The sequence below is a fragment of the Mustelus asterias genome, chromosome 8 (assembly GCF_964213995.1).
Source record: "Mustelus asterias chromosome 8, sMusAst1.hap1.1, whole genome shotgun sequence".
NCBI classification, from domain to species: Eukaryota; Metazoa; Chordata; class Chondrichthyes; order Carcharhiniformes; family Triakidae; genus Mustelus; species Mustelus asterias.
In genome coordinates this window covers 54,689,033-54,706,753 of record NC_135808.1, presented here as the reverse complement: position 1 = coordinate 54,706,753, position 17,721 = coordinate 54,689,033, and the positions used below count along the sequence as shown (strand labels likewise).

At 47.4% G+C, this 17,721-nt stretch overlaps 1 protein-coding gene across 1 annotated transcript in view; it reads left to right on the top strand.

Annotated features, from left to right (window-relative positions):
- Positions 1-14,278: 14,278 nt before the first annotated feature.
- Positions 14,279-17,721, top strand: part of imp3 (IMP U3 small nucleolar ribonucleoprotein 3) — a 246,522-nt gene continuing 243,079 nt past the window's right edge. The window contains exon 1 of the mRNA XM_078217970.1: positions 14,279-14,461. Coding sequence (XP_078074096.1) covers positions 14,325-14,461 — 137 coding nt within the window. The 5' untranslated portion in view covers positions 14,279-14,324. The remainder of the gene's footprint in view (positions 14,462-17,721) is intronic.

Below are 17,721 nucleotides of genomic sequence, written 5' to 3'. Positions count from 1 at the left end.
GAGGATCAGAAGGACCTTGGGGTCTGGGTCCATAGGACTCTGAAATCGGCCCCGTAGGTGGAGGAGGTGGTTAAGAAGGCATATGGTGTGCTGGCCTTTATCAATCGAGGGATTGAGTTTAGGAGTCCGGGGATAATGATGCAGCTATATAAGACCCTCGTCAGACCCCATTTGGAGTACTGTGCTCAGTTCTGGTCGCCTCATTACAGGAAGGATGTGGAAAAGATTGAAAGGGTGCAGAGGAGATTTACAAGGATGTTGCCTGGATTGAGCGGCATGCCTTATGAGGATAGGCTGAGGGAGCTCGGTCTTTTCTCCTTGGAGAGACGAAGGATGAGAGGAGACCTAATAGAGGTGTATAAGATGAGAGGCATAGATCAGATGGACTCTCAGAGGCTTTTTCCCAGGGTGGAAATGTCTGCTACGAGAGGACACAGGTTTAAGGTGCTGGGGGGTAGGTACAGGGGAGATGTTAGGGGTAAGTTTTTCACACAGAGGGTGGTGGGCGAGTGGAATCGGCTGCCGTCAGTGGTGGTGGAGGTGAGCTCAATAGGGTCTTTTAAGAGACTCCTGGATGAGTACATGGAGCTTAATAGGATGGAGGGTTATAGGTAGGTCCAGAAGGTAGGGATGTGTTCAGCACAACTTGTGGGCCGAAGGGCCTGTTTGTGCTGTAGTTTTTCTATGTTTCTTTCTAAACTACAAAACAGAACTTTTCTGTTTTAATACAACCAAAAATCCCACCACACAGTTCTATTTCACAGTGCCTCCTAAATAGACCTTCAAATTTTCCCAAAACTCCTCCAAAGTGATTCTTAGCTCCTAAGGGTTTCCTTCCATTCTTTTCCCAGATAGTTTCCCAGAACTGTCTTAAACGGTCAAGGTTTCTCCTTGAGATTCTCCTTCTAGCGCAAGCTAGGTATGTCGGCCCGCCTTTTCAATCTGAGCCTGAGCTTCCACCTACATTCACGAAAAGTAAACCATAAAGACCTTCAGCCTCTAAATGCATTCTCTCTCTCCCAAATCCTTTTTTGAATTCTTTCACAGGCTGTGAGCATTGCTCGCTAGAACAGCCTGTCTCTAATTGTCCTTGAGTAGGTGGTGGTGAGCTGTCATCTTAAACCGCTGCAGTTTAGACACAATTTTTGAAACTGTCCATTTCATGAAATGGCCAGTCAAATTGCTCATTTCTTGAGAAGGACAGCCTACCCGCAGAGTTGATGAAATAAGCATTGGAAAACTTGCCCAGTTCATGAAACAGCCAACTTATATGAATGGGAAATAAAATTTCATTTACAAATGTAGAATCTGTTCAATTGTTTCTTATCCTCTTATGTTTCATCCAGTATTATTATCCAAACCATTCAAATATAACATATTAGTGATTCCAAATACAGCAAAAACAAATAGAGAAATACTTCACACATGCACAATGTGCCTTTATTCAATGTAAATTTTAGATTTATGGTGACTTTCAAATATTTCAAATTCATTGGTTTGCAAACTGTTATATTTCATTCAGAATCACACCCAAACCATTCAGATAGTTTATACATCAATGTTTTAAAAAAAGCATAAATACCATTCACACATATTTAATATGCCAGCACTGGTCAACATTGTAACAGGATTTGTGGCAGTGACAGGCACACTGTTGCAGTGGAGACTTACTTTCAAGCAGGAACATCATCCTGATAAGCAGTTACACCTGCAGTAACATCTCTGGAAGCTTTGCCTAACATAAGCACTTTGAGCATGTACAATATCATGAAAGCTGAGTCCAACTAACATACATTCAATCAAAAGTGTGACTGAGAAAAGTTTAAGGATTGACCTTGCAAGTTAAAAGATCTGTGAGAAAGAAATCTGCAAGATAAATCTGTAAATAAATCGAGTTTTAAGTAAAAATTGATGTCTGGCTTCCTTCTTAATCTGGCTTCAGAATGAATTAACATGATGGATTGGACACCGAGTCCAGATGACTCCCTGCCAGGTCCTGTTTTCTCAACTCTCAAATGGCCAATGTGCCAGGGGAGGGCAAAGACACTGCTTCAAAGACACTCTAAAGTTCTCCTCCAAGTGCGGCAGCATTGACATTAATGACTGGGAGGAATTTGGTACCAATCATTCAAAATGGCTGCATCATGTTTTCAGTCCCAGCGTGTTAATGATGAGCCTCAGTAGCAACAGAGAAGGAAGAATAAGGAAACAAATCTGGGACTCTCGTTCCCACGACTATGTGGGACATTCTATCACATGTCCCCAAAGATCTCTGGGTTGAGAATTCACCTGTTCAGTCACATGAAGACTGAATAGATGCTACCCTCGAATCAAGGGACAGATGAAGGTGAGAAAATATCACTCTCATTTCAGCAGAATGCTTTTCAATCTGCTTTCTGAAAAGACAGGAGAACGCAAATATTGGCTCATACTAGATAAGGGTTTCTAGTGCACATAACAAAGGGTGTATGTTCTGATCCTTAGGTTACACTACTTTGTTCGATAATGATCAGTGGATGAGGTTTCCTTAGCTGTGACACTGAATGAAGGAGAATGTCTGCTGCAGATGTGACGTTTATGTCATAAATCAATGATAGTTAAAGCTCATCTGCTGTCTCAAGCTTCCTTGTCCTGTGAACAAGTTTCTTGCATTGTTGGTTGCAATGTTTTGAGATGTGCAGTCAGATATAAATGACAGAGGAAGTAAGAAAAATAATTATTTGAACACTATCTACTGCCACTGATTAACATGATGTACTATTCTGATGATTATTGAAAATGTTGTCTTCAGAGCAGAGGCAGTCATTAAAGGATCTGATGTCAAACTAAAGGCTGAACGAGGCACCATTGTAGCTCTTGGCAGGATCTGGGGCCATATAACATTCCAACATAGGAAAGTAGGACACAACGTTAGTGGGGAGACAATGGCAACGTCACTGAACTTGCAATCCAGAGACCCAGGCTAATATTCTGGAGATGTGGGTTCAAATCCCTCCATTGCAGCTGGTAGAAATTAAATTCAATGAATAAACCTGGAATTGAAATGATGACCATGAAAACCACTGTCGATTGTAGTAAAGACCCATGGTTCACTAATGTCCCTTTCGGGAAGAAAATCTACTATCGTGGGCGGCACGGTAGCACACTGGTTAGCACTGCTGCTTCACAGCTCCAGGTTCCTGGGTTCGATTCCCGGCTCGGGTCACTGTCTGTGTGGAGTTTGCACATTCTCCTCGTGTCTGCGTGGGTTTCCTCTGGGTGCTCCAGTTTCCTCCCACAGTCCAAAGATGTGCAGGTTAGGTTGATTGGCCAGGTTAAAAATTGTCCCTGAGATGCGTAGTTAGAGGGATTAGCGGGTAAATATGTGGGGGTAGGGCCTGGGTGGGATTGTGGTCGGTGCAGACTCGATGGGCCGAATGGCCTCCTTCTGCACTGTAGGGTTTCTATGATTCTATTCTATGATCCTTACCTGGTCTGGCCAACATGTGATTCCAGACCCACAGCAATGTGATTGAACAACTGCTCTCAGCAATGATTGAGCCGGCCACTCAGTTCAAGGGCAATTAGGGATGGGCAACAAATGCTGGCCTTGTCAGTAATGCCTACATCCCATGGAAGGAAAAAAGAGCAGGGCATTTAACCTCTCGAGCCTCTTTGCTGTTCAGTAAGATCGTAGCTGATCTGTAACATATCTGCTTCTCCCCATATTCCTTATACCTTTGGTTAACAAAAATCTATTAAAGATTTAAAATTAACAATTGATCTATCATCAACAACCATTTAAAGAAGAGTTCCGATCTTTTTCACATGTATAAGTGTTTTCCAACTTCGTTCATGAAAGATCTGGCTCTGATTATTAGGTTGTGTCCTTTAGTCCTGCATTGGCTTACCAGTGAAAATAGATTTATTTCAATTGACCAGATCTTTTCTCCTTGATATCTTAAACTCTGATCAAATCACCCACAATCTTCGAAGTTGCAGCATTCATTGAATTCTTTCTGGAGGTCTCTACAAATAACATCCATAGAAATCCCTTTGTCAATTAGTTCGCTTACCGCTTCGAAAATTGCAATGAGTTTCATTCGACATGACGTGTCCTTTACAAATACTTGCTGGCTTTCTCCAAACATGTGAAACTTTGCAATGTTTTGTCACCCTATCCTTAACTATAGTCTCCAGTAATTTCCTGCCAACAGATGTTAGGCTAACTGGTGTATCATCTGTTTTCCCTTTCTTAAATAACTGAGTAACATGTGCAATTTTCCAATCAAGACCAACATCATTGTCCTGATAAAAGCCAGATTTTGTTTTTTTCTCTATCCACTGGAAGATATCGTCTCACAGGGCCCTGTGAAATAAATGATGACAGAAAGGTACTATCAGCTCTGTTATCTGTACTCATTCAACATGGAAGTTGTTTTTGGCTGTGACTGCCTTATTGGAGATTCCTTATCTTATTGAGACTGTCTTATTACACACTGTGTAAAAGCATTTCCCCTGCATCACTTACGTCCAGCCCATGTACATTAGCTAATGGGAATTGTTTTTTGTCTATCTTATCTAAACTTGTCATAATCATGTACACCTCTCCCCTCAATCTCTTTTGCTCCAAGGTGAACAACCCCAACTTCTTCAACCTAATCTTGTATCTCACATTCCTCATCCCAGGAACCATTCTGGCTAATCGGTTCTGGAGCCTCTCAAGGACCCTCACCTCCTTCCTAAAGTGTGGTGACAAGAAGTGGATCAATACTTAGTTTTAGCCAAGGTAGAGCTTTAGAAATGTTCAGCATAACTTCCCTACTTTTCTAATCAATATCTCTATTTATGAAGCCCAAACTCCCAAATATTTCACAAACTGCTCTGTCTGATACCTTCCAGGATCTTTGCATGGATCCTAAAGTCCCTCTGACCTCTGCACACTCTTTAAAACTGTGCCATTTTTAAAGAGGCATCACCTCCCTATGTGCCTTCTGCCCAAATGCATCAACTTACGTTTCTCTGTATTAAATTCCACCTGGTCTTTTTCTGCCCATTCTGCTAGCCTAGCTATCCTGTTTCAGTTGATTTGTATCATTTTCACTGTTTGCTGCACTTCCAATTTTGGTTTCTGTGGAAAATGCTGAAACCCTCCAGTCTGAAAGACAACCATTTACCATAGCGAACTGCTTCTGTCCTTAAGCAATATTTTACTCAAGCTGACATGAATCCTCCTGTTCCATGAGCCTCAGTTTTGTTAACCAGCCTTTTATGTGGCACTTCATCAAGAACCTTGACAAGATCCACATTCCAGAACTTGAGCCCATAATATACGTCACCACTTCAGTACAGAATGGAGGAGGCATTGGCTATCTTGTTGAAGCTGCTATTTTTTGGAATAAATGTCAACCCAAGGTCCTGACAGGCCAATGCAAAAGATCTCATATTATTGGAGAGGAAGAGGGAGCTCTCCTGATGCCCTCGTCAAATTTTATCTTTTGATGAACACCACAAAAATGATTACGTACCTCAATGCTGTTGGTGAGATCCAGTTGGGTACATATTGGAAAATAAATTTGCCCACACAATAAAGTGGTTACAATTCATTGTGTAGTGCTCTGGCCCGGAAGGGGTACCAGGACGAGCACTCAGATCCTCGCGGATCAGCTGGCGGGGGTATTCACAGACATCTTCAACTTCTCTTTACAAAAATCTGAGGTCCCTATCTGCTTCAAGAAGAAGACATCGTCCCGGTATCTAAGAAAAACCAAGCAACGTGCCTTAATGACTATCGGCCGGTGGCTCTGACATGCTCTGACTATGAAGTGCTTCGAAAGGTTAGTCATGGCACGAATCAATTCCAGCCTCCCTGACTACCTGGATCCACTACAGTTTGCCTACCGCTGCAATAAGTCCACAGCAGATGCCATCTCCCTGGTCCTGCACTCGAGCCTGGAACACCTAGATAACAAGGACACATATGTTAGACTCCTACTTATTGACTACAGCTCAACCTTCAACACTATTATTCCCACGAAACTCATCTCCAAACTCCGTGGCCTGGGCCTCGGTACCTCCCTCTGTGACTGGATCCTGAACTTCCTAACTCACAGACCACAATCAGTAAGGATACGCAACAATACCTACTCCACGATCATCCTCAACACCAGTGCCCCACAGGGCTGTGTTCTCAGCCCCCTACTATACTCCTTATATGCCTATGACTGTGTGGCCAAATTCCACTCCAATTTAATTTTCAAGTTTGCTGACAACACCACCGTAGTGGGTCGGATCTCAAACAATGACGAGACAGAGTACAGGAATGAGCTAGAGAATCTGGTGAACTAGTAATCTCTCCCTCAATGTCAACAAAACGAAGGAGAATGTCATCAACTTTAGGAAGCGTAAAGGAGAACATGCCCCTGTCTATGGGGATGAAGTAGAAAGGGTCGAGAGCTTCATGTTTTTAGGTGTCCAGATCACCAACAACCTGTTCTGGTCCCCCCATGCCGACACTATAGTTAAGAAAGTCCATCAACACCTCGACTTTCTCAGAAGACTAAGGAAATTTGGCATGTCAGCTATGACTCTCACCAACTTTTACAGATGCACCATAGAAAGCATTCTTTCTGGTTGTATCACAGCTTGGTATGGCTCCTGCTCTGCCCAAGACCACAAGGAACTACAAAAGGTCGTGAATGTAGCCCAATCCATCTCGCAAACCAGCCTTCCACTAATTGCCTCAGTCTATACCTTCCGCTGCTTTGGCAGAGCAGCCAGCATAATTAAGGACCCCACGCACCCAGGACATTCTCTCTTCCATCTTTTTCTGTCGGGAAAAAGATACAAAAGTCTGAGGTCATGTACCAACCGACTCAAGAACAGCTTCTTCCTTGCTACCAAGAGACTTTAGAATGGACCTACCGCACATTAAGTTAATCTTTCTCTACACCCTAGCTATGACTGCAACACTACATTCTGCACTCTCTAGTTTCCTTCTCTATGAACGATATGCTTTGTCTGTATACCGCGCAAGAAATAATACTTTTCACTGTATGTTAATACATGTGACAATAATAAATTTAATCAAATCAACTCATTCTGAGTTATTGAAAAGTACTGGAGAAATGCAAGTCTTTATTATCTTTCCTGCTGTGCCTCAGACTTGCATCAGCAGGTTGGTACTACTGCTGTTAAAATTTCAGTGGCAGACTGCAGTGTCGGTCATCACAGAAATCATAGAAACCCTACAGTACAGAAAGAGGCCATTCGGCCCATCGAGTCTGCACGGACCACAATCCCACCCAGGCCCTACCCCCATATCCCGACAGATTTACCCACGAATCCCTCTAACCTATGCATCTCAGGACACTAAGGGCAATTTTTTTAGCATGGCCAATCAACCTAACCCACACATCTTTGGACTGTGGGAGGAAACCGGAGCACCCGGAGGAAACCCATGCAGACACGAGGAGAATGTGCAAACTCCACACAGACAGTGACCCAAGCCAGGAATCGAACCCAGGTCCCTGGAGCTGTGAAGCAGCAGTGCTAACCACTGTGCTACCATGCCGCCCACCTTCATGACATCATTCCGGGGTTGGAAATGGTTATGCTACAGGCAATTTAATGTCTAACTCCCCGGCAACATGGACCAACCTCTCAAATTTCATGTTCATAATCCAAGTTGCTGTCATACCTGCCTCAATTGTAAAGCTACCCCTTATGTAAGGAGAATATTGTGGCTCTTCATCAACCAGCACCAATGCTATTGCTTCATGAACAGTTCAGTGTGCCTAATACTGTACAACACCATCAGTAACTCTGTCCCAACCACTATACTCCCTTGGTCAGTGGTCTCATTTACCATGGTCTTTCCGCTTCCTCGTCACACTGACTTCTTCAAGTTGACCTTGAATTTACACCTGGTATCATGCATCCACTTGCTCTCAAAAATCATACTAAAGGAAAACATTCCCTTGATTCATGTGCACACTCAGAAAAATAGGAAAAGCAGGAAAAAGCCTTGGAAGGCCAAACCAGCAATCTGAGAAAATGGGACCAGAAACCAGTTAGGGGGAGACAAGAGCTCCATCTGGGAATATATTGGTGCGGAGAGGTTCGCTTTGAGGAATGGATCCTGGAAAGATATGAGACTAAGCAGTGGTGTCAAGGACTTGGGATGGTTAAGAATAAAAGTAAAAAATATTTTTATTCGTAGAGTGCTTTCATGACCCATGTATGTTCAAAGTGCTTTATGACCAAAGTAATACTTTCAAAATGTAGTTGCTACTATAGTGTTGGAAACATGCAGCCTATTTGTGCACTGCAAGGTCCCACAAAAAAGCAATGAAATAAATGATCAAACCACCTATTCTGGGTGTTAATGGAGGGATAAATATTTTTTAGGATAGAGAGAATTCCCCAGCTCTTCATTGAATAGTGCTTTGTGAACTTTTATGGCCACTTAAAGTGCCAGCTAGATTACATACTCAAATCTTGGGAACGGGGCTTGAACACACAACCTTTGAATTCAGAAGTGAGAGTGCTACCACTTAGACAAGGCTTGCATTTCTCCAGTAGTTTTCAATAACTCAGAATGAGTTGATTTGATTTAATTTATTGTCAGGTGTATCAACATACAGTGAAAAGTATTATTTATTGCGCGCTATACAGACAAAGCATATCATTCATAGAGAAGGAAACTAGAGAGTGCAGAATGTAGTGTTGCAGTCATAGCGAGGGTCTAGAGAAAGATCAACTTAATCCAGGTAGGTCCATTCTAAAGTCTGATGGTAGCAGGGAAGAAGCTGTTCTTGAGTCGGTTGGTACGTGACCTCAGACTTTTGTATCTTTTTCCCGACGGAAGAAGATGGAAGAGAGAATGTCCGGGGTGCGTGGGGTCCTTAATTATGCTGGCTGCTCTGCCAAAGCAGCGGGAAGTATAGACTGAGGCAATGGATGGGAGGCTGGTTTGCGTGATGGATTGGGCTACATTCACGACCTTTTGTAGTTCCTTGCGGTCTTGGGCAGAGCAGGAGCCATACCAAGCTGTGAATCTTAGAAGGACACTGAAAGTTGCAAGGGGAGGCCATGATTATTGTAAAAAAACACAACTCCATGTGTCTCGAGCATGTCCAGCTGTCCTTTATTCAAAATGTTCGCCCACGTCACAAGAAATGGTGACAGACATGAATGGAAACTTGGCACATTATCTCGGCACCAAAATTAATAACCATACTTCCCACCAACCTCTGAAGACCTTTAAATCTTCTAAATGATTACTAATTATTCCCTTCCTCAGCTTTTGATCTAGCTTTTATTTTTTGTGTGCAAGTCTCTTACGAACTCTCATCATGTGTGATACTGCTTTCCTGTAATATTCTCGTCTTGATTCTTTTCCCTAAGTCTTATGATTCTTTTCCTTACTTCTTGACTGGTAGATTATAAAGACAATGTTTATCATCTGGGTGATGATGCTATGTGCAAGTTGTGTGTACATTTTCAGCATGATGGCATAGGAGCGGCACTGTGGCAGTGGTCAGCACTGCTGCCTCACAGAACCAGGAACTGCGGTTCGATTCCAGCCTTGGGTGACTGTCTGTGTCGAGTTTGCACGTTCTCCCTGTGTCTGCGTGGGTTTCCTCTGGATGCACTCCCACAGTCCAAAAATGTGTAAGTTAGGCGGAATAGCCTGGTAAATGGGATTACTGGGATAGGGTGGGCCTGGGTAAGATGCTCTTTCGAAGAGTCGGTGTAGACTCATTGGAATGAATGGTGTCTTGCCGCATTGTAGGATTCTATAATTCGGGGCTTTGTCTCACTGTTGCAATTCTCCATTGCAGCTCTCATCAGAGTTCACAACATCACTTGTTTTGATGTTTTCTAAATCATGCTAAAGACTGCACAGCTGGATTCAAAAATTTCACAAGATCAGTTTCGTGGCTGAAAAGCTGCTTGAGAGACTGAGTGTGCCGGGAGTTTCTTATATTTGTTCAGGACCTCGACTGCAATCTTTTTTTGCATGTATGTTCAAAGAGGAATTTCACTCTTGAAGGAAGAAACTGTTCAAAATTCAAACAACTTAAAGCCAGCTCTGACTGTAGTGGTTTCAGCTTTTGAGAGATTTTCGAACGGTTCAAAAAATGTTCCAATGATGCTTAGCAAAAAGGACCTACAGTGCCAGAGGTTCGGCACCTTCTACATCATATGAAGAGGCTGCTCCTTTAATCGCTGTTTCAATTTCTCACCAACGTTTTTGGTCACGTGTTGGGAAAATCCAAGGACTTTCCCATTCTTGTACATTACTGGACTTGACCAAATTGACTATTCACAAGTTCAGTATATGAACGATCATTGTTCAGAGTTCCTCCACCAATTTAACTATGCTCAAAGCACCATGACTGCAACGTTGGAAATATTGTCCAGTATTTTATGAAATTTTTCCCACGACCGTTGGTCACCATAAAAGATTGAGTGCACATCTATCCAAATCGAACAATTGTTTTTGTGATGGTTTACAGATATTTACTGCTCGTTTGCATAGACCATCAGTCATTTTTAGTAACATGCTTCCTTTTGAGGAGGGCTGTTAGACATAGTTTGGTTCAGCTAGACATCATCAGTCTGTACAAAACTGGGCTCTCAGAAAGGAAAAATTGTGAGAATTGATCTACCTGGGTACTATTTTGTTTGATGTCAAATATGACAGGGATTCCAGGACATCCATCAATAAATAAACGGCTGACATTTTAAAACCCGAGTGTTACTCTGGGTTCTCACAAGTAAGAAAAACTGATTTCAATTGTAGTATTGAAGGAGAAGTCGGTGTAATGGGCAGTGGCACTGACTGAAGGCTGTACTTTGCCCATTTGTTCAAACATATTATTAGTTATTTTAAATTAATCTTTGGAAAGGAACTAAAATGTCTTTATTCATTGAAGTTAATTAACTTTGTTGAGCGATTATAGCCATTCAGAAAGTTTGAACAGTTTGGGGTTTCCTTACAACAGAAAAGAGACTTAGAACTGATCCAACAGAGGTCTTTACCATTATGGATGCATTAGATAGGGTCAATGTGGAGAGATGCACTTGTGAGAGAATTCAAAGCTAAAAACCTGAAGTACAACACACCAATAAATCCAATCGGGATACAAGAATAGGGCATTTGTCCCTTGAGGCTGCTGCTTCACCATTTAATAAGGACAATTTTTTTTTGCTCAGAGAATAATTGGAATGAGGAACTCACAGGAAGTGTTCAAGGCAAAGAGCTTAGGTGCTTTCAAAAGGACACTGGATCAGTACATGCAAGAAAAGGGAATAAAAACATATTCTGAAAGGCTGAGATGAGGCAGATGGAATAGAAGGTGAGCCATGTGGAGTATAAACACCGTAAGAAGTCTAACAATACCATACACCAGCTCTACAGCACTGGCGTTGTTAGACTTCTTACTGTGTTTACCTCAGTCCAACGCCGGCATCTCCACAGTATAAACACCAGCAGACTAGTTGGGTTGAAGACAGAATTTCTTTGCTGTAAGCTCTATGCAGCTTCAAGGTTCTCCAGTTGCCCTTCGGCCTTTTTGTTCCAAGGAAAATAACCCCAATCTATCCAATCGAACCTATTCAGACTGAAAGACCCAGGTTTGATGCCCAAACTATGTCAAATTAATTGATCTCAGCTTGAGCTGTAGGAAGGTGCTACAATCGATCTCAGTATTCTTGAAAGGAGGCAAGCTGGCGTTTTTCTCTCATGAACTTGATCAATTAATTTAATTAAGAAAGGTAGTGTCAACCATGCCTCAGTTAATAGCCCTCTTGTTTCTGAGCCAGAAAACTGTGGGTTCAAATCGAACTCTAGAATTTGAGCAAAAAATTCCAGGCTGATAATCCAGTGCAGTGGTGAGGGAGTGCTGTACTATCAAGGGAGTGCTGCACTGTGGTACTATCTTTTCAGATAAGATATTAAACCGAGGCCCTGTGTGACATCTCTGGTGATGTAAAATATTCTATGGCAATATTTTAAAAAAGACTCGTATTCACCTATCAGCTTTCATGACCCCTAGATGCTCCAAAGCGCTCATGTAAAATGAAGCACTTCTGAAGTCACTGTTGTAATCTAGCAGCCAACTTGTGCATAGCAAACTCGCACACACAGCAATGTGATAATGATGAGATTATCTTTCCGTGGGTTGAGTGAGGGATAAATATTAACAACTCAACTGCCATCCTTCAAAATAGTGCCTTGATCACCCAAGAAGGCAGTTTTAATATGTCATCTGAAAGACACACCTCTGACAGTGCAGAATTCCCTCAGTACTGCACATGGAATGTTATCCTTCATTGGCAGAGGTATAGAATATAAAAATAAGGATATAATGTTGGAATTGTATAAAACACTGGTGAGGCCACAACTGGAGTACTTGTGTGTAGTTCTGGTCCCCATATTACAGGAATTGCTCTGGAGAGAGTGCAGAGGAGGTTTACAAGAATGTTGCCAGGGCTGGAAAAGTGTAGCAATGAGGAAAGATTGGATAGGTTGGGTTATTTTCCTTGGAACAAAGAAGGCTGAAGGGCATACAAAATTATAAGAGATAGAGTGGACAGGATAAAATTGTTTCCCTTGGAGAATTCCAGAAGGGCGGCACGGTAGCACAGTGGTTAGCACTGCTGCTTCACAGCTCCAGGGTCCCGGGTTCGATTCCCGGCTCGGGTCACTGTCTGTGTGGAGTTTGCACATTCTCCTCGTGTCTGCGTGGGTTTCCTCCGGGTGCTCCGGTTTCCTCCCACAGTCCAAAGATGTGCGGGTTAGGTTGATTGGCCAGGTTAAAAAAATTGCCCCTTAGAGTCCTGGGATTAGCGGGTAAAATATGTGGGGGTCGGGCCTGGGTGGGATTGTGGTCGGTGCAGACTCGATGGGCCGAATGGCCTCCTTCTGCACTGTAGGGTTTCTATGATTCTATGAGAACCAGGGTACATAGATTCAAGGTAAATGGCAGTAGATGTGGAGGGTACATGAGGAAGAACTTTTTTACGCAAAGGACAGTGGGTGTCTCAAATTCACTTCCCGAGTTGGTGGTGGAAGCAGAGACTCTAAACTCTTCTAAAAAAACTTAGATCTGCACCATAAGTGCTGTAAGCTACAGGGCTACAGGCTGGGTGCAGGGAGGTGGGATTCGAAAGAGCACCTGGGTGTCTTTGCACTGACATGGCTAAGATAGGCTGAAGGGTCTCCTTCTGTTCTGTAACTTATCTATGGTTCTATGCACTGGCGGGTCAGCCTTGATTTTCGTCCTCAAAACCTGGAGTTAGAATTGAACCCGGAACCTTCTGCTCTGTGAAGTGAGCGCAAAGCTGAAGTTTTCAAAGAAAAACTGTCAAGTTATTCCCTGGTATCCTGTGCAATACTTATTGCAAAATTATCACCAGAATATAATGTCATGTCATGATCACTTGCTTTTGTGGGATCTTGCTCTGCACAAGTGAGATCCAACATTATAACAGCTTGGGTTTCCTCCAGTTTCCTCCCACAGTTCAAAGATGTGCGGATTAGGTTGATTGGCCATGCTAAATTGACCCTAGTGTCGGGGGATTAGCAGGCAAATGTGTCATGTCACGGGAATAGAGCCTGGGTGGGATTGTGGTCGGTCCAGACTCGATGAGCTGGATAGTCTCCTTCTGTACTATCGGGATTCTATGACTTCAAAAAGTACTTCATTGGCTGTAAAACAGTCTTCTATAGGAACTCACCTCTCTATGAAGACACACATGCTCCCATAGTCACTCATCTGCCTCTCTCTGAATGCAGTTAGAAGTCTCAAAACACCAGGTTAAAGTCCAACTGGTTTATTTGGTCGCACAAGCCACTAGCTTTCGGAGTGCTGCTCCTTCATCAGGTGAGTGGGATTTCATCTATGGGATTTGAATCTATATCCTCTGGTTCTGAAATCCCACTCACCTGATGAAGGAGCAGCGCCCCGAAAGCTCGTGGCTTGTGTTACCAAATAAACCTGTTGGACTTTAACCTGATGTTGTGAGACTTCTGACTGTGTTGACCCCAGTCCAACACCGGCATCTCCACATCTTGGCTACCATCTCTCTGAATGCACAGGTTCCTATAGTAACACAGGTCTCTCTGTAAAGACACACAGGCTCCTATACTCACTCCTCTCTCTGCAAAGACACACAGGCTCCTATACTCACTCCTCTCTCTGCAAAGACACACAGGCTCCTGTACTCACTCTCCTCTGACAGGCTCCTGGACTCACTGCCTCCTCAGGGAAATACACGGTTTGATCAGGCAGTGTTGCAGACAGCTCGGCCTCTGTCTCAGGACCCCAGTAACCATGGTGCGCAAGCTGAAGTTCCACGAGCAGAAGCTCCTGAAGAAAGTTGACTTTATTTCCTGGGAGGTGGACAATAACCTGAGCGAGCTGAAGGTGCTGCGCCGGTACCGCATCCAGCGGAGGGAGGATTACACCAAGTGAGTGTGAGCTGGGCTCAGGCGGCGGAAAGCGACAGGCCCGGGAGCAGGGAGAGGGGAGCTGAGGGCGCCGCCATGTTGGTGAGGCGATAGCAACAGACCCGCAGCGGCATGCCTGGAGACAAGAGACAGTCCTCCTGGCAACCTCTCCCCATCCCAGTGGACAATCTCCCCGGGCAACCCCCCCCCCCCCCACCCCCCAGCCCGCCCCCAACCAGGAGATAGTCTCCCCTGGCAATTCCCCCCCAAATCATCCCCCCACATCATCCCCCCCCCCCCCCACACATCACCCCCCCCCCCCCCACACATCACCCCCCCCCCAATCACCCCCCCCCCACACATCACCCACCCCCCCCCCCACACTCACCCCCCCCCCACACATCACCCACCCACATATCACCCCCCCCCACACACATCACCCCCCCCCACATCATCCCCCCCACCACACATCACCCCCCCCCCACCCACACATCATCCCCCCCACATCATCCCCCCCACATCATCCCCCCCACATCATCGCCCCCAACACATCATCCCGCCCCCAACACATCATCCCCCCCCACATCATCCCCCCCCACATCATCCCCCCCACACATCCCCCCCCCACATCATCCCCCCCCCACATCATCCCCCCCCCACATCATCCCCCCCCACATCATCCCCCCCCACATCATCCCCCCCCACATCATCCCCCCCCACATCATCCCCCCCCACATCATCCCCCCCCACATCATCCCCCCCCACATCATCCCCACCCACACCCCCCACATCATCCCCCCCCACCCCCCCCCACATCATCCCCCCCCACATCATCCCCCCCCACATCCAGCCCCCCCCACATCATCCCCCCCCACATCATCCCCCCCCACTCCCCCCACATCATCCCCCCCTCCTCCCCCCACATCATCCCCCCCCCACATCATCCCCTCCCCACATCATCCCACCCCACATCATCCCCCCCCCACATCATCCCCCCCCCACATCATCCCCCCCACATCATCCTCCCCTCCCCAACATCATCCTCCCCCCCCACATCATCCTCCCCCCCCCAACATCCTCCTCCCCCCCCAACATCCTCCCCCCCCAACATCCTCCCCCCACCAACATCATCCCCCCCACATCATTCCCCCCCCACATCATCCCCCCCACTCATCCCCCCCCCCCACATCATCCCCCCCCACATCATCCCCCCCCACATCATCCCCCCCCACATCATCCCCCCCCCACATCATCCCCCCCACATCATCCCCCCCCACATCATCCCCCCACATCATCCTCCCCCCCCACATCATCCTCCCCCCACATCATCCTCCCCCCCACATCATCCTCCCCCCCACATCATCCTCCCCCCCACATCATCCTCCCCCCCACATCATCCTCCCCCCCACATCATCCTCCCCCCCACATCATCCTCCCCCCCACATCATCCTCCCCCCCACATCATCCTCCCCCCCCACATCATCCTCCCCCCCACATCATTCCTCCCCCCCACATCATCCTCCCCCCCACATCATCCTCCCCCCCACATCATCCTCCCCCCACATCATCCTCCCCCCCACATCATCCTCCCCCCCACATCATCCTCCCCCCCACATCATCCTCCCCCCCACATCATCTCCCCCCCACATCATCCTCCCCCCCACATCATCCTCCCCCCCACATCATCCTCCCCCCACATCATCCTCCCCCCCACATCATCCTCCCCCCCACATCATCCCTCCCCCCCACATCATCCTCCCCACATCATCCCCCCCCCACATCATCCTCCCCCCCACATCATCCTCCCCCCCACATCATCCTCCCCCCACATCATCCTCCCCCCCACATCATCCTCCCCCCCACATCATCCTCCCCCCCACATCATCCTCCCCCCCACATCATCCTCCCCCCCCACATCATCCTCCCCCCCACATCATCCTCCCCCCCACATCATCCTCCCCCCCACCACATCCTCCCCCCCACATCATCCCCCCCCCCCCCCCCCCACATCATCCTCCCCCCACATCATCCTCCCCCCACATCATCCTCCCCCCCACATCATCCTCCCCCCCACATCATCCCCCCCCCACATCATCCCTCCCCCCACATCATCCTCCCCCCCACATCATCCTCCCCCCCACATCATCCTCCCCCCACTCATCCTCCCCCCCACATCATCCTCCCCCCCACATCATCCTCCCCCCCACATCATCCTCCCCCCCACATCATCCTCCCCCCACATCATCCTCCCCCCCACATCATCCTCCCCCCCACATCATCCTCCCCCCCACATCATCCTCCCCCCCACATCATCCTCCCCCCCACATCATCCTCCCCCCCACATCATCCTCCCCCCACATCATCCTCCCCCCCACATCATCCTCCCCCCACATCATCCTCCCCCCCACATCATCCTCCCCCCCACATCATCCTCCCCCCCACATCTCCCCCCCCCCACCTCATCCCCCCCCCCCACTCTCCCCCCCACCTCATCCCCCCCCCACCTCATCCCCCCCCACCTCATCCCCCCCCCCACCTCATCCCCCCCCCCACCTCATCCCCCCCCACCTCATCCCCCCCCCCACCTCATCCCCCCCCAACATCACCCCCCCCAATCACCCCCCAACATCACCCCCCCCAACATCACCCCCCCCCAACATCACCCCCCCCACATCATCCCCCCCCCACATCATCCCCCCCCCACATCATCCCCCCCCACATCATCCCCCCCCCACATCATCCCCCCCCCACATCATCCCCCCCCACATCATCCCCCCCCCACATCATCCCCCCCCCACATCATCCCCCCCCCACATCATCCCCCCCCCACATCATCCCCCCCCCACATCATCCCCCCCCACATCATCCCCCCCCCACATCATCCCCCCCCCACATCATCCCCCCCCCACATCATCCCCCCCCACATCATCCCCCCCCCACATCATCCCCCCCCCACATCATCCCCCCCCACATCATCCCCCCCCCCCAAATCATCCTTCCCATCCCATCCTCCAACCCCCCATCCCATCCTCCAACCCCCCCCCATCCCATTCACCCCCATCCCATTCACCCCCCATCCCATTCACCCCCCATCCCATTCACCCCCCATCCCATTCACCCCCCATCCCATTCACCCCCCATCCCATTCACCCCCATCCCATTCACCCCCATCCCATTCACCCCCCCATCCCAGGTGTCAGGTCTCCCCTGGCATTCCCACTCCCTTGCAGAAACAACCTGCCTTTAATATAGGCTGGAAATTTCTTGCCGCAGTCTCCCTT